This window comes from Mustela erminea, chromosome 8 (assembly GCF_009829155.1).
Source record: "Mustela erminea isolate mMusErm1 chromosome 8, mMusErm1.Pri, whole genome shotgun sequence".
Taxonomy (NCBI): Eukaryota; Metazoa; Chordata; class Mammalia; order Carnivora; family Mustelidae; genus Mustela; species Mustela erminea.
In genome coordinates, this window is record NC_045621.1 from 13,532,768 (window position 1) to 13,557,320 (window position 24,553).

Here is a 24,553-nt window from a genome sequence, read left to right on the forward strand (position 1 = left end):
ACAGGGTAGAGAAAGGTAGGAGACAATAGCTCATTTATTCAGGAGGTATTTAGTATGTACCCACCTAGCGCAAAGCCTCTTAGGAAATGCCAGTATGGCTTAAATGCAGCAGCAGTGGACCGAGGGTTGGCCAGGTAGCAGATAATTGCTTCTGACCCCTCCACTTACAAAACTAGGCAGCATTCCACAGGCTCTGAAAATTTTAAGGGCTCTCTAGGGCATTTTGAATTGGTCTGTATTCCAAATGAAATGGGCAGGACAATAATATCAAAGAGTATAAAGCATGGTGGGAAATGAGCCGCATAAACTTTCTCCCTGTTTTCCATTAGAAGTTCAGTTCTAAAGATGGTGATCACGTTGATAAACTCTACGTGCATATCGTGTAGGAATGAAAAATCACTTTTTCTTTCGTTGGCACTTAGCACCGTTCTGGGTTCTGAAAGCCCAATGCCTAAAAAGGACATTGGTAGGAATAAACATGAGATGCCCAAAATATCTTTCCTACGGGTTGTAGGCATCCAGATTTGGAAAAGAAAGTTTTCCCTTCGGTAGCTCCTGCAGTCTGTAGCAACTGTCAAATATCCATTTCTCCAGCTTATTATTTTTTTAAAGATTTTATTTATTTATTTGAGAAAGAGTGAGCGTGCTTGGGTCGGGGAGGGGAGGGTAGAGGAAGAGAATCTCGAGCCGACGAGCTGTGAAGCAAGGACCCCGGAGCGGGGTTCGATCCCATGACCCTGGCTAAAACCAAGAGTCAGATGCTTAAGCTCCTGAGCCAGCCAGGTGCCCCCCAAGCTTATTAATTCACTGGAAGTATGCAGACAGAACCATGACTCTCCCTGGCCCTTCCATTTCTACAATATTTTCGTTCTCAACTGAGCATAGAGGATGCTGGTGGCTTTCCGAGAAACCAGAAGTTTCAGCACCCAGCTGCCTAGGCCACATTGTCTCTTTAAACCACTAAAGGACAGTCATAATTATCCTTTCTCGAGCATTTACAACATTCTTGGTACTAAGTTCAGGGCCTTACTTCATTTGTACTTCACAACCCTGTGAGGCAAGTGCAGGTATGATCACCATTTTACAGATGAGAAAACTGAGGCCCGGAGAAGGAATGGGTCTAACCCCACATAACAAGCAACCGAATCAGGATTCAAACCCACGACACCCGTGCTATCAACCACTACCACTGAACTGCATAGCCAAAGGAAGGGCAGAGGAAGCCCCACTACAAAAATAAGAGCTTTCCAAATAGTTAACAGAAAAATGACTTTATCACTCCCAGCAGACTGAAAAACATGAGTGGCCTACCCGGAGATACCCAGCATCCCATGGAGGTCTGTCCCGGCCTTGGGATGTTCTCCTTGATAGCTGGGTACAGAAGAGGTAGATAGAAACTCATCCTCGCAGAGGCTTTTATAGAAAACACAAGCCCACGGGCGTCTGTTGGCTCTCCCCAGGGGCTCTCTTCAGGTCAGACATACTTAGGTGCTTAGGACACTCGCAAGCTTAGTAGCGACTCAATTTCCCTTTTCTTCTTTCCTTCCCACAGCTTTTTTTTTTTTTTTCCTCCAAAGTAACACCTGGGTTCCAAAGTCCTGTTCTTTTGGACCTGTCTATACCTTGGTTTCCTCAGCTGCAAAAACAGGTCCAATATATAGTAGCCACTCAAAGGGCTGTTGGGAGGATGAAGATTCAAGGAGACAGTGCAGGTCAAGGTCTTAGCACAATGCCTGGCCGCGGTAAGCACACAATAAATGTGAATTGTTAGCAAAAAGAACACTGATACAACTAATACCAGATGCTAGAGGCAGGCAGCTGGCTTTCTTCGGTGCTCCCCTGGAATCTGAGTCAGGCCATCAGCCGCCCTGGGTGCTAAGACACAGCAAGACCAACATGGTCCTCAGAACTAACGCCTTAAAATAATGGGTAATCTCTGAGCACCAAGGACTAGCTTTATACATTTTAGGTGACAGTTGGAGGAGGAGTGAAGTTTCACAGGTAAACCAAAGCCCCTTTTGCTCGAGTGAGAAGTCTGTCGCCTATTTTGTTTATCTCTTCTCTAAACGTTTCCTCTCCCGCCTCCTGGGCTGTCTTCAAAACCCCTCCGTTTTGGTAGCAGCTCTTCACAAGTCTACTGGAGGCCCCAGCAAAGGACAACGGCCCTTCCCCACCCCCCAACCCCAGCGAAAACAGCCAGCAGGACCGGCCCCAAGCACCCCCCTCCACCCCGCCTCTGTCTGAGGCCCCACCAAGGTTTCTGCAACCCCCTGTCGGTTGTTTCCTGACAAAGCCCAGCTGGGGGAGAGAGTGGGTCAGTTCTGGCCTGTGGCAGAGAGTAGAGCGGCCACACTCACCTGCTTCCCGGAGATCTCCAGGGCACTAGTCAACAGGAGGCCACGCTAGGTCGGTCACTCATTTTTCATTCCGTAGCTCACACAAGCTATTTGCGGAGTGAGGTGAGCAGGAAGCAGAGATAAATAAATAAATAAAGTCAGGCCATTGTGTGCAAAGCTCTTGGATAAAGTGCAGCTCCAGGAACCCAAACTGGGGTTTCTTGTTCCAGTTCTTTCTGTGAACTCGTGGACAATTCCATCCGCCATCTTGGGCTTTGGGGTTCTCCCTTGAAAAATGAGGGAAAAGAGTTACTGAACTCTGACTCCTTTCTGAAAAATCCCCAAACCATTCTCCAACGCAGCCCTTCCTTTTTAATCACAGGATGGGCTGGCTCCCAGCTCTGGGCCAAACTCCCTTTACAATTTTGAGTCAGACTTACGGTCATCCCAGAAAATCAGGTTCGTTTGTTCAACAAGACGGTAAGTTCCGTAAAGTCAGGGACAGGGTATGTTCCCAGCACCCTGACGAGTGCCTGGCCCATGGTAATCTTTAAAGACATTAAAATAAATAAATAAATAAATAAATGCAGGCCATGTGGTTTTCCTTCACCCTTTTCAACTTAAAATGTACCTTATTCATTTGCACATTCATTCAGTCATTTACTGAGTACCCACTATGTGCCTAACCCGGCTTCCCACTGCAGTGTAACTTCCTGGGATCAGAATGAACTTCTGTGACTGCTTATAAACAAAACCGGTGACTAAGGAGGGGAATTGAAAGCAAGGAGAAATTCCTTAATATATTAATGAGTTAGCTAAGAAAGAAAGGACTTCTCTGTTCCCAGCGCGGAGACTGCTGATAGCCAGCATTCTCATAAAAGTTGTTCGAACCAGCTTCACACTTTCAAAGCCAAAATTAACACATCCAACGAAAGGCCCCAAAGAAATTCAGAAGGTAAGACCTGAGCCGGGGAGGGTCTCCTACTTACCAAAGAAAAGGAAACCTCAAAGCCCTCTCTAGTCTCAACCCTGCTCCCCTGCCTCTCTTAACCTACGCAGCAACCTGCCCCCGCCTCTGCTGGGGACCCCGCCAGGTGGCTCCGACCCAGCCGCGCCTCGCCCCTCCCTCAGGTGAAGCCATTCTCAAATTAAATCACAAAGAGAAGCAGCCAGTCTGCAATGATCGGTGTTTATTTAGTAAATGGGTTGATTGCCCTCATTTGTGGAGATTAAGAGTTAATTTCCCAACGTAAAGAGAACAGATTTCTCGAAGGGCAGCCCCAGATAATTAAGAGGAAAAAACAAAAATTCAAATACTCACCCCCCCCAACCCCGCCCCTTCCCACCCAGGTTTGGCCTCTCCTTGGCCTCTCCGGCCAGGTAGCCACAGGCCCCCGCTTCACTGACTTTCCAGGGGAGGAGGATTTGGTAAACAAAGGCTTAGGAATTCTTTAGGCTCCTTTTAAACTGACATCTGGCAAATTTGAGATCACATAACAGTTTCTCTCTCCCTGTCCCCCTGCACCCCCCTCCCCCACCCCGGCTTTGACAGGCAAATGTTTTGAGGTTTGTGTTCTCTCCCATTCACAAAGTTTTTAATCAAGTGGAGTCAAACCACTTTGTCTACACCTTAATTGAAGAGCTTGGCTCTAGAGTTGAGAGTACTATTTTACAATAATGAGGGGGCAGGAGAGGGAGATGGGACTAAGTGGAAATGTGAAAAGGAAGAAAAGCAATAGGCAAGTGGCCCTTAGGGGCACCCTCGGTGGATTGCATGCCGGGCCTCCTCGGGACCCACTGGACACGGACAGTGCGCAGTACCAGGCCGTGAGCCTCCATGGGGCCGGTCACCAGGAACTAGGAGGAGACTGGCTCAGCTCTGTGGGGTAACTTCCAATAACACATGAAAAAGCCCCTTGTGTGGGAAATCTTGGTCCGGTGAGGAACCCCCAAAGAGAGCCATAGGCTCTCAGAGCAGGGGGAGCAGGGGTAGGGGAAGCCAGGCAGACCCAAAATCTCAACTTCCTCACTCTACAGATGGAGAAACAGGCCAAGCGAGCTTAACCAACTGGCCTGAGGCCTAGCGGCTCGTGGAAGGACCAGGACCTTCAGAATTCTTCTCTATTCCCTGGCTGTAACTGAACCCTTTCATCTGTTTGATCCTTCAAGAGACAAACGCACCACAGCCATCTCAAAACAAACTTTCGGTCACTGGGGAAAAACAGTTAAATGACTTCATAGATAATTCCTACATTGCGACACTTTACAATCACTCAATTACTCAATTACAGCAACTCTGTCATCTGCGGTCCTAGGACGTATCTTTTCAAATTCTTTACCCAGGCCTCTGAGCAAGATCAAGGCAGCTGCAACACCGAGGGGGTCCCTCTCGTGGGCTCCTCATGGTCCTTGGAGGTCAGCCTTCTGCTGCTGGGGGCCCAACCCCTAGGACCAATTCAGAAGAGTTTTCATCCTTTCCCAGGCCCCTGGCACTGTAGTGAGATTCTCTCTAGTCATTAGGAATGGCCAAGCCTCCGGTGGCTTCATGAATGGGGACAGTTGGATTCCAAGGCAAGGAACTCGGAAATGGCTCTTGGAACCTGGTCTCCCTGTCTTCTCCTTCTGAAACAGGTGTTCTTTCTCCTCTTCCTTCCTTTCAGCCATAGTGTCCCGCCAGGAGGACACTGCTGTCCCGCCTTTCTGTCTGCTGCTCCTGTCGCTACCGCCGGGTTGGATGCTCACCTGTTCCCAGCTCCGTCGTGTGAGGTGAGGGTTCATGTGGGTATGAGGATGGCACTGTGGGTCTGAGGAAATGCTGTGAGTGAACTGTGGGAGTCACAGGGGTCACATTTTACAACGGCCACCGTGAACTCCTTGAGACTCATAAATAAGGTCCCAGACCCAACATTGCATCATCCAACTGCCCCGTCTCTCTTTCCCTCTTATTTTCCCTTACACACACACACAAACACACACACACACACACCCCTCACACCCCTCACACACCTCACACACCTCACACACCCCATCCTCCCTTCCACTTCTCATGATTCCATCCTTCCGTTCAAAACATAATCAAGTAAACTGAGGACTTGGCACAACACCAGAGATCTTCTAGAAGGCATGGATGGCACAATACACTGCTCTGGAATATGAGTTTGGGTCAGTAGTTCTAAAACCTGTCTAATTAAAAAAAAAAAAAATCACCTACTGAGATTTTAAAACTTAAACCCAAGTTCAATGCCAGCATTTCTGGTTCAACATGTCTGAGGTGGGGCCCAGGCTTCTGAATTTTTTTTTTTTTTTAAACTCCTTACATGATTCTGATGACCACCCTCCAGCCACTGCTCCAGCCCCATCTTTTCTTTTCTTGAAGCTTCCCTTGGAGGCTGTCATGACCATTGTTGGGTCTTGTCCCTACAGCTTCTCCTCCTAGTGCCTGCTCACTTGCATGGCCTGCCGAGATGCTGTGATGGGAAGGGCCTGACACACTCACCCTAGTGAACAGGGGCCGTGCCCCCACATCTCCTAATCTAGATCCCTAGTGGCTCAGTTCCAGCCATGGAAATTAAACTTTCCTTGCAAAATTAGGGAAAAAAAAAAATAGTAAGCATTACCAAGTGGTTTCGAAAACTGTACAGGAAAAATACTCTGAGGGGGGGGGGCGGGGTCATAACCAGTCTGGGGCTTGATATCTCAAGTCTGGAAACTCTGGGGCTTCTCTACATTTTAGAAGGGCTTTTGATAAGACAAATAAAAGGACAAAAACTAATGTTTACCATGAAGACATCAAATAGCAGTTCAATGCAAAGTGAAACATGCTATATAAATCTAGGTTTTAAAACTTAAAAAAAAAAAGATTTTATTTATTTATTTAATTTATTTGACACAGAGAGAGAGAGATAACAAGCAGGCAGAGAGTAAAGCAGAGACGGGGGGGGGGGGGGGGACAGGCTCCCTGCGGAGCCGAGAGCCCTATGTGAGGCTTGATCCCAGGGGGCCCTACCTCAGCCAAAGACAGAGGCATAACCCACTGAGCCACCCAGGCACCGCTAAATCTAGGTTTTAGTCCAGACTTTGCCACTATAAAAATGAGTTTCCACTTAGAAACTTGAAGAATTGTTATAAAATTAGAAATACTGTGCCTAAAGCACCTGGTACTTTACAAGTGATAATCATTCTACTAAAAATATAATGATTTTAATGCTCAAAGAATCTGAAGAGAGTAAGTTCTGTAAACCCAGTGATGTGCCAAAGCCAGCTCTCCAGGGCTTGTGAGAGCTGACTACATGCATCTTTTCCAAAATCCAAGCTTAGTGACATAGTGTTGCCTTGAAATAGGCCATGGTAGCAGTATTTACACCACAGAAATTGGCAAATGTACAGATCAGGCTTTTTTCTTGGAGAGCTGGTGATTAAACACTTGACAGCATACTTCTGGGGGAAAAGATAAAGTCACAATGTTAGCAAAGAGCCAGAGCCCCAAAATATACACCTAACTTGATTTTTTCTTTTATCTCTAGGATTTGCATCCATATAACCAAACTAGGATTCTGCCATCCCGATATTTTGCCCATAGATCACAAAGTATTGCATAAATACTATCTCATTAATCCTCACAGCACCCCAGCGGGAGCAAGAGAGGTTAAGTGACTTGCCCGAGGCATGACAGAAAATCAATGGCGAAAAGCAGAATGTAGCCAGTCCGTGCTCACCACCTCAGCCAGCCTTCCTCCACATCCATGCTGTGCTCACTGGCATTAAACAATGACCAACAGGGCCTTGCTTAACCTCATAACCCAAATCGCCAAAAGTCTCATTCTAGAGACTATGGTCCAAACGTCTGTCCTTGAGTACAGATTTGACTCCCCAGAATGGCCCACAACTCTCCACCTGGAGATTTCCCCCCAGGATCACTGATGATCTTTTATTAATCAGCTTCCTCCACATTCTTTCTCCTTCAAGTTCAATGGCATGTATTTGGAAAAAAAACGGCTGGCCACAGTTAGGTTTCTGTTCTAACAGATGCAAGGGCATCATAACCAATCAACATGGGTTCTCACGTCCTAGAGTGATCCCCGCTACCCCTTGAATGTGGGGTGTGGGCAGACCTAGTGAGTTGCTTCTGATGAATAGAATATGAAAAAAGTGACAAGACGTCACTTCCAAGATTACGGCAAGACTGTGACTTAATTGCCATCTTCTGTGTTTTTTCTGTCTGTCTGTCTCTCTCTGAGCACTTGGTCTAGGAGAGCAAGGTGCCGTGTTATAAGTGGCCTTATAAGAGGCCCACAGGCAAGGAACTGATGTCTTTGGCCAACGGCTAGAGAAGCTGAGGTCTGCCAACAGCCCTGTGATGACCTTGGAAATGGATACTCTGAGACCTGCCAATAGCCACATGAGTGAGTTTGGAAGTGGATCCTTCTCCACTTGAACCCTGAGGTAACTACAGCCCCAACCAACACCCTGGTTGCAGTTTCCTGAGCAACCCAAGCCCCCGGGGACTAAGCTCATCCAGATTCCCAACATACAGAAACTACGATATATTAAATGTCAGTTGTTCTAAGCTGCTAATTTTGGAGGGTGATTTGTTATATAACAACAGATAACCAATGAAGCCTCAAGCTGTAAGAGAAATGGTCAAAGGGTTTGAATGACATAAATCACCTCTGCTGGGTGGGGCCTAGCACACCTATCAGCCCTTCAGCACAGCCCTGCTCTTATTCAACCCAGACATCTCGAACTTTCCTGACACTGGAGAGTCTGCTTAGGCGTAAGAATGTTCCCATTCTGGGAACTATCCAACACCCCAAACTAAAATGAAAGGAATTCAGTGGCATCCTGGCAACTTGAAATTCCAAGTCTTTAATGTTATAAAGTCTGGTAAAAGAGAGGCCGAAAGGGGGGAGGTGTATGCTCAAAGCTGCCCTTTCTCGTCTTGCATGAGTAATTCTTACAGCTGGAGTTTTCACTACAACCACAGGATTGTGGCACCACGAAGGTGGCCGTTTTCAAATCTGGCCTGACATCAGAATGTCATTCAACTAGATAAACCTGGGATTTGTCCAAAATAAGTAGCATTTAAGTAACTGCAGCCAATGAACACCATCACTTTTCTGTGAGACCATATGACTATGATGTGAAGAAATAAAAGCCTTTGTTGTTTTAAAGGGCAGGGACAATTGGAAGTTTTGCAGCAGACAGTTACAAAATTTTCCACCCTTAGCTCTCCAAAGAAGATACAGTTAGTGGCTTTGGGAGTTGGGTGTGGAAAGAATCTCTTGGAAAAGAAAATTAAGTTGATCCTGGGCAGAATGTGAACCAGCGTTACTACATTTATCATAGAGCCTGAAACAGACTATTTAGCCCCCTACGTTGTGAACTCGCTTTAATGATCTACTCCGTTTTACTTCTTAGCTCCTTGAAATCATAGCATTCTGGAGGATCAGGCAAGGCATAGAAGGCTACCACATTCCTCTCACAAACAGCAAATTTTTATTTTTCAGAATACTTTTTGAGTGGGTTTTTAAAAACCCATTCCAAAAAAACAAAACACTCCCCCAAATTAGACTTCGCTTTTATGCTTTTTGCATTTGTCCGCCTGGGACAGGGCAACAGGTCTCAGGCCTCACATCTGTGATGCTTTCCATCTGGGGTGGGATTTCTGCATCTGATGCATAGACTGTTTTAAAAATATTTCATTCACCCCTTGTATTTTCTTAAAGGGTTCTCCTTTTTTCTTTCTAAATAATTATCCCTATTACCTATCATCAGCGAGCTGTCTGGGGCTATAATCTGGGGAGTAAAAGCTCATCAACTAAACTGGTTGTAGCTGTATTTGAGACACAGTATCTTACCCTGTCGGTTTTCATTTTATTTGATGACAGTGCTTGCAATTTCTCCTTCAATAAGCAAAGATGACTTAGATCAGTGGCCTGATGAATAAGCATGAAAATTTGATTTAGAAAAGGAAGATATCCAGAAGCTCACTGAGAGAAAAAAGGATTTCCAACCCCCTCCCACACACACTTTAAATGACAAAGCAAAGCAGCAGCATTGTCTTTAAACAACATCTTTCAAGTCAATATCAATGCTCCCCAATGTTAGGTAGTAAGAATAATAATTTAGAAAGAAAAAGAGGAGACTTTAAAAGTATATAAGGAAGGAATAAAATATTTTTAAAGCAAATGTCATTAATCCTTTGTATTACCCTGGAGCAGATAACCTAAAAGAAAACAAATAAGGTCCTGGGTGTGAGGGGAAACTGATGCTTTGGAAGAAACTGTTGAGGGGCGGAGGGAGAACGTGAGCAGTCTGACACCCTACCTTGGCCCACATGATTCAGCCCTTCAGGTCCATTAACAAGAGTGGGAAAGTACAAAGAACTGTGAAGTGGAAGGTAAATGCCTAGTAAACTTCAGTAATAGAAAACAAATAAAAGAAAAACAGAGGAAGGCCAAAGTCTCCCTAGAAAGGGAACCCAATGCATCTGCGATTTCGAAACCAGTTTTTTCTTGCTGGAGAAGCAGCTCCCCGGGGACAGCAGAGATAACAACTTCTGCAAACACGCAACCTGACCAGAAACCACTCGGGGTCCAGAGCCTGGAGCTGAGACGGGCAGAAGGAAGGGCTCGGCCAGGAGTAACGATTTCTCAAGCATAGTATTAGTGCGCGCGCGCGTGTGTGTGACAGAGACACAGTGAGAGACAGATTTAGCCTTTCTCAAACTGTCACTTCCCCTGCATGGGAATTCATGATATTCTTTGCAGCCCAGAGAGAGAGGAGAGCCCCCCCCCCCCCCCGGTCAATTCTGACCTCCGCGGGAGTAACCCGAGAGCTCAGGGGAGCGCCCAGTGTTGTGAGCAGGGCGAAGATTTGGCCGGGAACAAAAGACCGCTTGCCAATCAGAAAACGCCGCTGGAGAACGCGGATAACCTCTCTTTGTGTTTTGAAAACTTCTTAATTAGCAAACGCCCTGCTTTGTAATACGCATGAAAACTTCTCTATGTAACATTGCAACTGCAGGATCAAGTCGTTGCTTCTGCAACGAAGAGGGCAGCCCGAAAGGCCGCAAGCCCAAGGACCAAGGAAAGCACCGCAGTCGAAGACGCACTTGAAACCGTGCAGAGTTCCCGGGCGCGCGGCCTCAGGTACATCTGTAACTGCCCCCCACCCCCGTCGGAGCTTTCCCGTAACCGCTCTAAAGCCGCACCAGAGTTCCACACTCTGGGCCGTGCGCGCGGGCGGGGTGGCCTGGGGGACCGCGGCCCGGGCCCTCTCCCCTCGGAGGGGTCTGCACTTCCTCCCGCCTTAAGTCGGCCCCCTCCTCCCGACTCCAGTTTCTCCTCGGACGCGGGCCCCTCCTCCTTCCTACACCCGGAGAGGGGGTGAAAGGGACTGCGGCCTCACGTGGTCTGTTTGGGTCAGGGGAGAAAAAAGCGATCCGAGAGGCGCACCCCCTTCTCGCTCGGTACCGAGCCCCACATTTAGGATCCAGCTACCCTGAAGCCCCCTGCCTAACCCGGCATTGTCAGCCCAGGCAGGGCTAACGTGACTCCGGGTCACGTCTCTCCGCCCCGGCGCTGCGCTGTTCTTCCAGCAAAATCCCCTCTCGCCGCGCCCTGCCGCTCGAGATGTGTGTTTTAGTGTACCCGGAAGAGGAGCAAACCTTTAAAGCAAATTCCCTTTCTGGTGCGTTCACCCCCCACCCCCACCCCTCGAGCGAATTCACCGTAAAAGTTTTTCTTAACTTTTCCTTCCCAGCCCCCTGCCCCTCCCCTCAGGAATCCGCCCAGAGCGCTGCAGACTCCGCCCCTCCGGGTCCCTCGCCCGGCCCTTCCGACTTCCACCCAATCCGGAGGCCGCCACACAGAAAACAAAGGCTACCATTGGGCCGCCCCGGAGCTCGAGGGCCCGCCCCCGGAGCGGTTTGTGAATGGGGGGAGGGGAGGGGGCGGGGCGGCCCGGAACCCTGCGAGCCCGACGCTTCTTCTGGCGAGTTGCGCGACTCCGAGTCGTTACTCTGCGCTCCCTCCCGGCGGGCGGCGGCGGCGGCGGCGGGCGGCGGGCGCCGGGACTCACGGGCCGGGGCTTCGCGAGGCTGGAGAAGCCAGGCCCAGGCCGCGGGCACCGGGCCCTCGCAGCTTCGGACGCAGTGTAACTGGATTTCCGAAAAGAACTCGCTGGGCTGCTGGCTCCAAGGCGCCGATCGGACTCGGAGCGAGAATCACCCGTTTGGCAGAAACTTGGGGGCCGAGCTTTTGGGGCTGAGGAAGGAGCCGGGGAGCAGAAAAGGAGGCGAAGGAGGCGGCGGCGGCGGCGGCGAGCAGAGCCTCGAGGCGAGGAGGCGGAGCAGCACGGCCGAGGCGGCGGCCTCGGCTCGCAGGCGGCGGCGCCGGGCTCTAGCCTGCCGGGGGCCGGACTCGGTGTGGGGGCGCGTGCGTTCCTGCGCGCCGTGGGTCGACAGACTTTGGGCAAACTTTGAAGGGTAACCGGAGACGCTTGCTGCTCCTCGCCGCAGAAAAAGCCGCACCGTTACGTCGCAGCGGGAGAATAAAGCGGCCCCACTCGGCGCCCCCGGCCCAGGCTGGCGGGTTTGGGCCCCCAGCGGCTGCTAGAGGGCTGGGCGGAGACGGCTGCGGCGCCCCCGCGGCGCGGGCACCCCAGCTGCAGCGCCCTCGGCTCCGCGCCGCCCACGGCCCGGCCTCGGCGCCGGGAGGACTCTCATGCGCGGGGCGCGGCTGCGCCTCCTCGGATCCGAGCCTCTCCCGGCTGCCTCTTCGCGCTCTGCGGGCTGAGAGCGCCGCTGCACCCGCGGCCGGCGATGCGGGGCCCCGGCGCGGCCGCGTCGCGCTCGCCCCTGGGCCTGTGCACCCTGGTGCTTGCGCTGCTGGGCGCGCTGCCCGCCGGCGCCGGGGCACAGCCTTACCACGGCGAGAAGGGCATCTCAGTGCCGGACCACGGCTTCTGCCAGCCCATCTCCATCCCGCTGTGCACGGACATTGCCTACAACCAGACCATCCTGCCCAACCTGCTAGGCCACACGAATCAAGAGGACGCGGGCCTCGAGGTGCACCAGTTCTACCCGCTGGTGAAGGTGCAGTGTTCTCCCGAACTGCGCTTCTTCCTGTGCTCCATGTACGCACCCGTGTGCACGGTGCTGGATCAGGCCATCCCGCCGTGCCGCTCTCTGTGCGAGCGTGCCCGCCAGGGCTGTGAAGCGCTCATGAACAAGTTCGGCTTCCAGTGGCCCGAGCGGCTGCGCTGCGAGAACTTCCCGGTGCACGGCGCCGGCGAGATCTGCGTGGGCCAGAACACGTCCGACGGCAACGGGGGCCCGGGCGGCGGCCCCACAGCCTACCCCACCGCGCCCTATCTGCCGGACCTGCCCTACACCGCGCTGTCCCCGGGGGCCGCTGACGGCAGGGGCCGCTCTGCCTTCCCGTTCTCGTGTCCCCGCCAGCTCAAGGTGCCCCCCTACCTGGGCTACCGCTTCCTGGGCGAGCGCGACTGCGGCGCCCCGTGCGAGCCAGGCCGTGCCAACGGCCTCATGTACTTTAAGGAGGAGGAGAGGCGCTTTGCCCGTCTCTGGGTGGGCGTGTGGTCAGTGCTGTGCTGCGCCTCGACGCTCTTCACCGTGCTCACCTATTTAGTGGACATGCGGCGCTTCAGCTATCCGGAGCGGCCCATCATCTTTCTGTCGGGCTGCTACTTCATGGTGGCCGTGGCGCACGTGGCCGGCTTCCTGCTGGAGGACCGCGCGGTGTGCGTGGAGCGCTTCTCAGACGATGGCTACCGCACGGTGGCGCAGGGCACCAAGAAGGAAGGTTGCACCATCCTCTTCATGGTGCTGTACTTCTTCGGCATGGCCAGTTCCATCTGGTGGGTCATCCTGTCGCTCACTTGGTTCCTGGCAGCCGGCATGAAGTGGGGCCATGAGGCCATCGAAGCCAACTCGCAGTACTTCCACCTGGCCGCGTGGGCCGTGCCCGCTGTCAAGACCATCACCATCCTGGCCATGGGCCAGGTGGATGGGGACTTGCTCAGTGGGGTGTGCTACGTGGGCCTGTCCAGCGTGGATGCGCTGCGGGGCTTCGTGCTGGCACCTCTGTTCGTCTACCTCTTCATTGGCACGTCCTTCCTGCTGGCCGGCTTCGTGTCGCTCTTCCGCATCCGCACCATCATGAAGCACGACGGCACCAAGACCGAGAAGCTGGAGAAGCTCATGGTGCGCATCGGCGTCTTCAGCGTGCTCTACACCGTGCCGGCCACCATCGTCCTGGCCTGCTACTTCTATGAGCAGGCCTTCCGCGAGCACTGGGAGCGCACCTGGCTCATGCAGACGTGCAAGAGCTACGCGGTGCCCTGCCCGCCTGGCCACTTCCCGCCCATGAGCCCCGACTTCACTGTCTTCATGATCAAGTACCTGATGACCATGATCGTGGGCATCACCACCGGCTTCTGGATCTGGTCCGGCAAGACTCTGCAGTCGTGGCGCCGCTTCTACCACAGACTCAGCCACAGCAGCAAGGGGGAGACTGCGGTATGAGCCCCGGCCCCTCCCCCACCCTCCCTTCCCCCATCCCCTAGCAGGGGGAGAGGCGCGGGAAGGAGAGAACTGCGGGGGGGGGGGGGTCCTGGAACCTCCGGTCCCCTCCAATGAGAAGTGACCTGGAAGAGAGATGATATTTGTAGATTTGGGGCCGGGGGTGGGTTTGGAAAAGGAGGCCCGGGTAGAAAGACGGTTCGGATGAAAAGACTTAGTGGCAAAGACTTGCAGGATGTTAATGATGGTGATGACGGTAACGATGATGTTAATCGTGTACGGTACGGGCCGACCTGGGCCTATCGCGATTGACCCAGCAGAGATGGCTCTGAGTTCTTCCCGGCTCCAGGGCCAAACTGGGACTGGGAGCGATGCCCCTGCTGCAAGACAAGTGGCCTGTCCTCACTCCTGTGAGGCCCGGGTGAAAGGTACAGCTTTGTCTGCGGCGGCGGCTTTGTTGGGAAAAGGGAGGACTCCCTGCGGTGTCCTTGTCAAGCGGTGGTCAAACCATAATCTCTTTTCACTGGGGCCAAACTGGAGCCCAGATGGGTTAATTTCCAGGGTCAGACATTACAGTCTCTCCTCCTCTGGCCCCTCCCGCCTGTTTTTCCTCTCCTAGTCCTTTCAAGTCTTGTAAAATAAGCATTTGGAAGTCTTGGGAGGCCTGCCTCCTAGAATCTTAATGTAACGATGCAAAAGAAATGAAGATAACATTTCGAGAGGAGGCAGAGGAGATGGGTAGTAGGTATTTCTGCTACTTTTTTTTATTTTCTCGGGAAAGCAGAAGGAAGAAGGTTTTATTTGGTTTCATACTCTGAAAAGAAGTGATGACTTGTTGCTTTTCAAAACAGGAGTGCATTTTTCCCCTGGTCTTTGTTGTAAGAGACAAAAGAGGAAACAAAGTGTCTCTCCTGTGGAAAGGCGTAACTGTGAAGACAGCAACTTTTATAGGCAAAGTAGCACAAATCAGAGCTTTCCCTTTGGATGTTAATTTGGCTGAGATAAACATTCCTTTTTAAGGAAAAGTGAAGGGCCGCCCGCTTCCATACCCACAATCCGTCAGAGATTCTGACTTGGCTAAAGGGAACGCAAGGGGGTTTTGTTGTATTTGTTTAAAATAAATTTTAATTTAGAACACACGATCCTATCTACAGGCTCTATTCAAATGTTCAGAGGAATTTCTTCCTTTATTATTTTTTATGAACCTGCGTTTAGGTTTTCTATTTTCCTCCAATTTGAATCCTTCAAGATAAAAGGAAAAGCATAATGCCCTCAGCCTCCATCATAAAGAAGGTAAATTTTTTAAAAAGTAAAGAACCATTTGTCCTGTTTTCTTAGTTCCATAAATCCGTTTATAAGACCTCATGTGTGTGCTGACCCTGTCTTTGTGTGGCTGGGCGGGGAGATGACCTACAGAAATGACAGTGAATGAAGCGGACAGTTCAAACCGTGGGTCCCATTTTTTAAGGAAAGTCATTAAAAGAAGGTAAACTTCAAAGTAATTCTGGAGTTCTTTGAAATGTGCTGCATGACTTAAATTTATTAATCTTAAATCATGTACTTTCTTTTCTATAATGGAACTGATTCCTTTGCATAATGCTCTAAAGCTGAGCAGAGAATCATGGGGGCGAACCTTTCCTCCACCTTTGACATCACCCTCCAATCTTGCAACGCTATCCTGTTTCTCAAAACAATTTTTAAATGCTGTTTTAAACAGTTTTTAAATCCTAGAGGGTACTGTCAGGAGTAAAGTTACTTTATATATGTAATGTTCAGTTGAGTGGAGCTGCTTTTTACATTAAAGTTAACATCAACCTTTTGTGTCTTAAACCTCCAAAAGGGTCTCATCTGTCAGATTTTAAAACTCCCACTACACAGTTTTTGGCATCTTTTGTGTTGTATCTCTTGCATGTGAAATTTGTAAAATAGAGACAAGTGCAGTATGTATATTTTGTAAATCTCCCATTTTTGTAAGAAAATATATATTGTATTTATACATTTTTACTTTTGGTTTTTGTTTTGATTTCGCCTTTTAAAGTCTACAAGGAAGCCTCACTTTATCACATGTACAGATCACAAAATAAATTTTTTTAATACGAAGCGAATGTTTACTCAGTTGACAATTCCTATGGATCTTTATGCCAAAGAACTTCGTGATGCAAAAAGCAGGTATGGAGGAGCACCATTGGATCTGTCCCTTATGTAGATGTTCTGTAGTACTGAGGTCTTCTCCTTGCCTTTTAAAATACTGTTTAATGAATGCCTTATCCGTTCTTTAATTTCTTTTTTCTGGTGTTGCTGCTTCCCACCTCCCACCATACTACCTTTCGCAAACGCCCAAGCCTTTTCATACCCTGCTTTGGGTAACTTTTGGAAGGGGCTAGGATAGGCATCTCTTTAAGAGAGATGCTATCTGATCCGTGTTATTATCTCCCCTTCGGAGATTGCAGCCCATGTTTGAAAGAGGACCCAGAGATATTTTTGGTCTGCTTTTCTGGTGGTGTTTTCCTTGGGAAGACTTCAGTGAGTTTGTTTTGTCTGTGTGTGTTTCTTTTTTTAATTGATGTTTTTGTGTTCTAATGCACCTTACCTAATTTGTTCATTCTTTAATCCTTTGGCCTCACGGGGCTGGGAAGTCAGTGGAGGGTTCTAAGGAACACCAAGGGCCTTACGTTTGGAACCTTCTCGGCTGTAGCCTTCACTCTACCTTCTAGGTTAACCGAGCCAGAGGTCAAGTGATTCCCCGAGGTGGCAGTGACTCAGCAGCTCCGGCAGGAATAGACTCCAGCCTGACCCCACGGTGGCCTCGAGCCACTGAAGCTATTTCTCTCTTTTCGGAGAGGCTAACTTTGGAATCAGATTAGACTGAGAAGCCTTCCTAGCCAGCCACTTTGATATTAAGCAGTCCCTCAGGGAAATGATAAAGGCCTTCTAAATACTTCCAATTCCAAGCCTCGCTTGGTTTTTTTTCCCCCCCAACTCCTCTCTCCTTTAATCCAGGTGCCTATTTCCTGGCATTTCCAACAGTTGCTCCATTCTGGGGCGGCCGTCAAGACCCAGCAGCGGACTGGACGCTGCTGTCCTTCCTGGCTCCGGCTCTAAGCTTCTGCACTTCTAAAGCTCCGCAGAAACAGTTCTGTTTTTGTTTTAATTAACAGGCCTGCTCGCAGGGCTGGTGTGCTTTGCAAACACGCGGGAGGAAGACCGGCACCAGCCCTCCGAACCTCCTGGGTTTTGAACATCACAATGGGTGTGAGCTCATCTCAACCTGTGAAGATTTTGGCATCAAGGAAGGAAAAACATAGCGACTTAAAGTCTCCCTAGGTTTATCCAGTTTTGGCTCATAAAATGACACCTTTTCAGTGAAAGCATGCCTCTTTTAACACCACACTAATACCGCCTGTTAAGGATGTTTGCTTTTAGAGTAGGTGGAAGGCTCCCAATGGGGTTTTTTGCTCACAAATTAACTGCTAAAGGCACTTAGACCCTTGTGTGGGGAGAGCTGCGTGACTGTTCCTATAAATGTGTCCCCTGCCTCATCCTTCTGGGCACTAAAGACGGAAGAGCTTGGTCTTTAGTGAGGGAACAAAGACTGTGTATGAATAAATTACTACCTGCTTTTTTGTAAGCAAAGATAAAGGTGTTCCGTTTAATTCCTTTCACATTGGGGTACATCCTTACACAGCTGATTCTTACTTAAGAATTTTAGAAGCTTAGTTTTTTTTTTTAAGATTTTATTTATTTATTTGACAGAGATCACGAGTAGGCAAAGAAGCAGACAGAGAGAGGGGGGGAAGCAGGCTCCCTGCTGAGCAGAGAGCTCGATGCGGGGCTCCATCCCAGGACCCTGGGATCATGACCTGAGCTGAAGGCAGAGGCTTTAACCCACTGAGCCACCCAGGGGCCCCTAGAAGCTGAGATTTTTAAAGAGGCACATCTTAGCAGAAAACATGAGGGAGATTGTTTATGAAAGGGCATGTGTAGAGTTCAAGAAAAACATTGGCAGTAGTTTGGTGTTAATCCCTAGATAAGGAGCAGAAACACTTGTGAACATTTTCTATAGTTGATAAAACAGAATTATTTACACAATAACCCGATGTAACACCTAACCTTTTGGGGTAGGTATGTGAGAAATCATGGCAATAAATCTCCTGTTGATGACATTTTGCCATTAAAGAAATTTTTAAGCGTGCTTGATTAAGAAAAAAAAAAAAGTTGTGATATTAGAAATTCTCTGGGTAGAACACCAGGAGTAGAGCAGCTGTAGGTTTGAGCCCTGTAATTATACTGGGAAATTCTCTTCTAAGTCTCTCATCTTTAATTTCACTGAAAAGGCAGGTGGCTATTTATAGAGGGTATATTTTTATGTATGTGTCTGTGGGTGGTGAGTAAGAGTCTATAGGGCTCCAGGACATCCTAGAAGGGACCACAAGCACACCAGTGTGGACTTCAACAACTCCTGGGTCTATTCCCTTTTTCTCTTATTTCACCCTTAGTGGCATTAAACCGACTTCATAAAACTTGCTTCTTTGACTGTTTCCTGTGTGTGACAGTTCTGACATCTGAATCTGTAATTCTCACGTTTACATAAAAATGAACGCGTTAAAAGGGAACCACAACATGTCAAGTCTTTAGTGACCACCCATTGTACCTCTTATTCTCTCTGGTTAGAAAAAAAAAAGTTCAGTCACTTGTCCTTTTCTCATCAGTACAACAGTGGTAGAAAAAAAGGAAGTTTGTCCAGGATAGTAGTAGTTGACTCTAAGTGATCCAGTTGGAGAAGGACTCCTCAAGCAGTCACTGTATCAAAGGCAGTCTGACAGGGACCGGACGGGAACAAAAAAGTGAGAAGGGCAGTCCACCCGCAGTGACTCGTGCTACAGTTCAGGGTGAGGACGGTGTCCCCCATGGAGGAACAAGCAACTAATTAGATTTCTAGACAGAAATTGACAAGTGTCATCTTAGAGGCCCGAGTGCTGTTTGGAATAATATTACTTAACATGTGGTGGCATTTACTGTTCTAAAAAGCTGCTTTCACATTCATTATTTGACTCTATTCATAATTACTATAACAACTCCATGATGTGTCATAATTCCTATTTTTAAAAAAGATGTATTTATTTATTTTACAGAGAGAGAGAGCGTGTGGGGTGGGGTAGAGAAGAAAATATTTTTTTGAGATGTATTTATTTACTTTTAAAGATTTTATTTATTTATTTGAGAGGGAGAATGAGACAGAGAGAGAGCGAGCATGAGGGGGGAGAGGGTCAGAGGGAGAAGCAGACACCCCCAGCTGAGGAGGGAGCCCGATGTGGGACTTGATCCTGGGACTCCAGGATCATGACCTGAGCTCAAGACAGTTGCTTAACCAACTGAGCCACTCAGCCACCCAAGATCGATTTATTTGAGAGAGAGAGAGAGAGAGTGAGGGGAGGGGGGCGACAGAGAATCCCAAGCAGACTTCTCATTCTGTAAGGAGCCCTACATGGGGCTCCACCTAGGGCTCCAGGTAGGGCTTGATCGCACAACCTTGAGATCACGACCTGAGCAAAACCAAGAGTCAGAGTCTTAACCTACTGCAACACACAGAGGCCCCAAGGGAGAAGAAAATCTAAAGCAGAGTCCATGTGCTGAGCCTGGAGCCCAATGCAGCGCAGGATCTCACAACTCTGAGCTGAAATCAAGAGTCCTACGCTGAACTATAGGCCACCCAAGTGCATCCCAATTCCTAAAGACGAAGAAGCTGAGAGGTGCAGTGAGGTGACGTGACAGAGGGGGGAAGAAGGAATCTGTCTCATGTCCCCAGATTCTGAACTCCGTGTACTTTCTACAATATGCCACAAGACCTGTCTTAGAAAGTGCTATTGAAGTTCAGTCTTGGGAATGACCATTTATTGCAAGGGCAGGATGGTGTCCAGCAAGAACAATTTCTCCAAGAACCCAGATTATCCTCCATGACTCGTGTGCTCTTCGATTGGCTTCTTCACCTCCATGGGCCTTGCTTTCCTCATCTGGCAAGGGTAACGTCTGCGACAAAGGTCTTCTTCCAGTGTCCTGTGATTCCAAGCAGCCAGTGGGAAGTGGAAACTGGCCCACCCCTCGATTTGCGGGTCATCCGCAGCTAGTTCGAAATCCCTCACTGGTGGTTTGGTTTTTCTTCTTTTTCCTGTGGGCCAATATTTTTCAGCCAACCAAGCCAGGGTGCATTCAGTGAAGGAAAATGAGCTTGACATTGACCTTCACGAGCCCAGTTCAAAAAGTAAAATCGTTACTGTTTGATGATATTCTGAAGCCGGAATATGAGTTTTGGAGTTGTCTAGTCCCTTGAACTGGCTACCATGTCACTCCTTGCTCCTCGTCATTAGCGACTGGGTTCTGCCATCTGTTAATTCATCTTCCTCAATACCAGAGGGGTGTTAGCACATGGATCTTGGTTTCTCTCAAAAACCATGTCTTTATCACAACCAGGTTGGCTACAATCTTGTTATCTTGGAATTCTTGTTGCTGGGTATTTCGATGCCAAATCAACATTTTATGTGGCTGAAATAATAGGACAGAGACTTGATTTGGAGCAGTTATACCCAGCCAAAAACTTCAATTCTTCTCTAGGTCATTGTCCCCACAGTCTTTTTTGGAAGACTTCAAACTCACAAAATTAAATGGAATCTATCATGAGGAACTCAAATATACTTTAACTGGGGGGTCTACTGCACTTTCCAAGTTCTTTTAGGAGCTCAGCTCCATCTCTTTTGCATTTAGCTTCCTTTAATGCTTCCCACTGCAAACCTCTTTCTGTGGCTTGACCCCAATAGATTCAGCTCAGACAGTCAGAAGTGGTCCCTGAAAGATGGGCACTTCAGGATCAAGAAAGGGCATGTAGGAGGCAGAAACAAAGGCAGGGGGAGATGAATTTCCCTATAGCCCACGAATGAAAAGAAGCCGCTCAGAAGATCTAGGGAACGCAGCGACCTAATTCTGCTCACCTTTAGAAAACTCGTTCCCCGAACTTCAACTTGGCCTTAAAGGTTCCGGAGGACAATTCAGGCGGTGGGAAAAGTGTTTTGGGGAGGGTATGGCAGGTCAGGAAATAAGAAATACAGTCCCAACAAGGAAAGCTTGTGTGGCATAACTTAGCACCAGTAAGACATATATATTTTTTTAATTTCCAAAGGAAAACAAATGGCAGGCAGCATTTAGTTCCAGTTTCCAGATCTGGGATAGCTGGAAGGCGGGGGGCGGGGGGGCGCTGGCCCCTGCGGCACAGCAGACAGAGAGAACGGGTCCTTGAGCTAAAATCAGGAGTTTCTCTAGGGCCAGCTAATCGTTTCTTGAGGACCTACAACATGTCAGGTGCAATCCAGGCCCTGGGTTTAGCGCACAGACTTCTGGGAGGTGCTGTCCTGATTCTTAGCCAGAGTAAGCACACACTCCCCCCCTCACTTATTTCCCACACCAGGCTCTCAAGTGGGGGTTGAGCCCAAACACCATCCTTTGTGTTTACAAATTACCTTTCTCCCTACAGTCCTAAAGTACTAACAACAAATGAAGAGCAGTTCCTCCTTCTCCCCCTCCTCCTCCTCCTCCCCGCCCCCCTTCTCCTTCTTTTTGAGTAGCTATATCTTAATCGTATTCTGAAGATGGAAAATTAGTGAGGCTGAAAGCAGCCTGTTCAGTGTCGTGAATAATCAGAGGAGACCAGGCCAAACCGAAGGTTCTACCCAGATGTCCCAAAGACTCTGAATCTGGTCATCTTTCCCATAAAGCAGTGTGCTCTGAAGATGTGGTATGGCCAGACGGAGAGGGACCCAAGAGGAGAAGGGAGTGACCGGTCGTTTAGACCAGCTTTGTGAAAGGGAGCACGATTGTGCAAATAGGTTCCAACAGTGGTAAAGACTGGCTCTCTTCCTACTTTGTTAATAATTATCATTACTTTTGTAATTGCTAACATTTATTAAGCACTGACATGCTGAGCTCTGGGTATGAGATGGTATTGTAGTTAAGGTAATCTACAGAAAGCCTTAACCATGGTACGTGGCATCTAAAAATGTCAGTACGTGTCAGCATTATTATTACTAATATACAGTTTTCTCATTTATTCTTCACAACCACCCTATGAGGCAGCATCATTATTCCCCATTTTACGTACCAGGAAACTCAGGCTCTGAAAGGTGAGCCACACTGCTGTAAAACAGGCTGTAGCCTGTGCCCCAGTCACCCTCCTATAAATATTTACTGAGGCCCTAATGTCTTCCGTTCTCTATTACTCTTTTTAATTTAGTCCAGAATTGAAGCAAGAATAAGTGAGGAAAATATTTCACATTAGGACTGAGTGGAATTGACAAGGCCATTTTCACGGGTAGCCCCCAGGAAATTCGGGGTGTTTTGCCTTTTTTTTTTTTTTTTAAATTTTATTTATTTATTTGTCAGAGAAAGACAGAAAGCACAAGTAGGCAGAGAGGCAGGCAGAGGCAGAGAGAGAAGCAGGCTCCCCGCTGAGCAAGGAGCTGGATGTGGGATTCGATCCCAACATGCTGGCTGGGATCATGACTTGAACTGAGAGCAGTGGCTTAACCGACTGAGCTACCCAGGCATCCCTAATTTGGGTTTGTTTTTTTATTTTTTATTTTTTTAAAGTGAGAAGCAGAAGACTCATAAATGCTGTTTAAATTCTAGAGGGCTGGAGGCGCCCTGTGCTTGCATGCATTTCTGCATTGGGGTTCAAGGGCCTGGCAGCAAGAAAGAGCCTGAAGAATTATTTCCCAGAAATCACCAGGAGCTGCTTGGAAGGTTGGTTTAAGAGTCCCTCCAGAGATTTCTTCCATTGCTATGGCTTCTGTCCCTGCTTATTCCAGCCTGAGATCGGGATGTGGACTTAGGGGGAAAGCTTGTGCTGCTTGCAAACCAGGGGCCAGTGAATGAGAGCATGAGGACAACAAACCCCAGCACCACGGAAACCCTCTTCCTAAAGGCCTACGGAGAGAATCACAAGAAACTTCACAGTATTATTATCATATGTATCATAGTAGTATTATCATAATTAGATGATAATAGGTGTCCTTTAATAAATGCTTACTATGTGCAAGTTTTGTATTAAGCCCTTAGATCAACTCACTTAATCCATACAACTTTATAAGGTGGAATTTATTCTCCTTCTCATTTTACAGGCTCAGTATGGAATTCTGGAATCATTCTGAGCATCCGCATTGAACATGAGCTCAAGAGAGAGCATGTGCAAGCATCCTACTCTAAACACCCTTTTATTACCCCTTATCCCCACTTTACAGAAGGAAGAGTTGAGACACAGAGAGTTTAAATGGGCCTTAATGTTGTAGAATGGGGCATATTTTAGGTCTACCTCCCACTGCAATGCTCTTTAACAAATAAGAAATGACTTTGGGGGAAACGTAAAAACAATTCCCAAGAACACGGTTAAGTTTCTCTTCTTTCGACCCCTGTCTTCAGGAAGTATGAATTCTAAAGGCAACATTCTTCTTGTTGTTTTTCTGTATTAATAATAGTAAAACAAAAAGAAAAACAAAAAACCACGCAAGAAAGAATTTCACAAGTCACAAGTCTAATAACAGCAAATCCAGGGCATTTGCAGATAAAGAAGTAGAGCATTGCCTTTCTCCTGATGCTGAATGTCAGGGTGCCAGAGCCCAGGGCACCTTCCTCTTCCCCATTTCCTCTGGCTTGCTCCATTTACCAGCAAGATCATTGGATTTCCAGTAGAGGGGAGGGTCCAGCCAAGGGAGACTCACGGCAGAAACGGGTAAATAAGCAACTCAAAATGTTTTGCCCAACACAACTATTTGCTAATCTGCTAATTAAAGTCTGTTAGTTAGTTAGATATGATGGGGGTCTAGAGTCCATTCTTTAGTGTATGGGCCTCTGTGAGCTTATGTTGCTTAGAAATTCTGGATTTTTCACAGAAATTCAAGTCATGAATAAAAGAAATGAAAGGTTGGTGGTGGCACTGGTGGCAGTGATTGTGTGTGTGTGTGTGCGCGCGCGCATGCAGATTATTATAAATAAAAGGGGTCTTTTTTTTTTTTAAGATTTTATGTATTTATTGACACAGAGAGAGAGAGATCACGAGTAGGCAGAGAAGCAGGTAGAGAGAGAGGGGAAAGCAGGCTCCTGGCCAAGCAGAGAGCCCGATGTGGGGCTCAATCCCAGGACCCCGAGATCATGACCTGAGCCGAAGGCAGAGGCTTAACCCACTGAGCCACCCAGGTGCCCCTAAAAGGGGTCTTGTGTGTGAGACTGGACTTTGATGATCTATAGGGAGGCAGCCTTCAGGAGAGAAAGTCTAAATGTTAAGGTAAGACCTTTTTCATTTAATCTGTTATTAAAAGACTATATCTTCAGGCGCCTGGGTGGCTCAGTCATTAGTGTCTGCCTTCGGCTGGGGTCATGATCCCAGGGTCCTGGGATCGAGCCCCGCATCGGGCTCCCTGCTCCGAGGGAAGCCTGCTTCTCCCTCTCCCACTCCCCCTCACTTGTGTTCCCTCTCTTGCTCTCTCTTTCTCTCTCTTTCTGTCAAATATATAAATAAAATCTTTAAAAAAAATTAAAAAATAAAAGACTATATCTTACATGTGCTTCCCCCCCTCTGTGTCTCTCCTTTTGTCTCTCTCTTTCTGTCTCCTTCATGACTAACACTGAAATA

The 24,553-nt window shown here is 48.3% G+C and overlaps 1 protein-coding gene across 1 annotated transcript; it reads left to right on the forward strand.

Annotated features, from left to right (window-relative positions):
* Positions 1-11,313: 11,313 nt before the first annotated feature.
* FZD7 (frizzled class receptor 7) lies at positions 11,314-15,879 on the forward strand. Its single transcript, XM_032354451.1, has one exon. It carries the CDS (start codon positions 12,160-12,162, stop codon positions 13,882-13,884), a length of 1,725 nt encoding a protein of 574 aa, XP_032210342.1. The 5' UTR covers positions 11,314-12,159; the 3' UTR covers positions 13,885-15,879.
* The last annotated feature ends 8,674 nt before the right edge of the window (positions 15,880-24,553 follow it).

Coding starts and splice junctions, on each gene's coding strand:
- FZD7 (XM_032354451.1), top strand. CDS start 12,160: ATGCGGGGCCCCGGCGCGGCCGCGTCGCGCTCGCCCCTGGGCCTGTGC.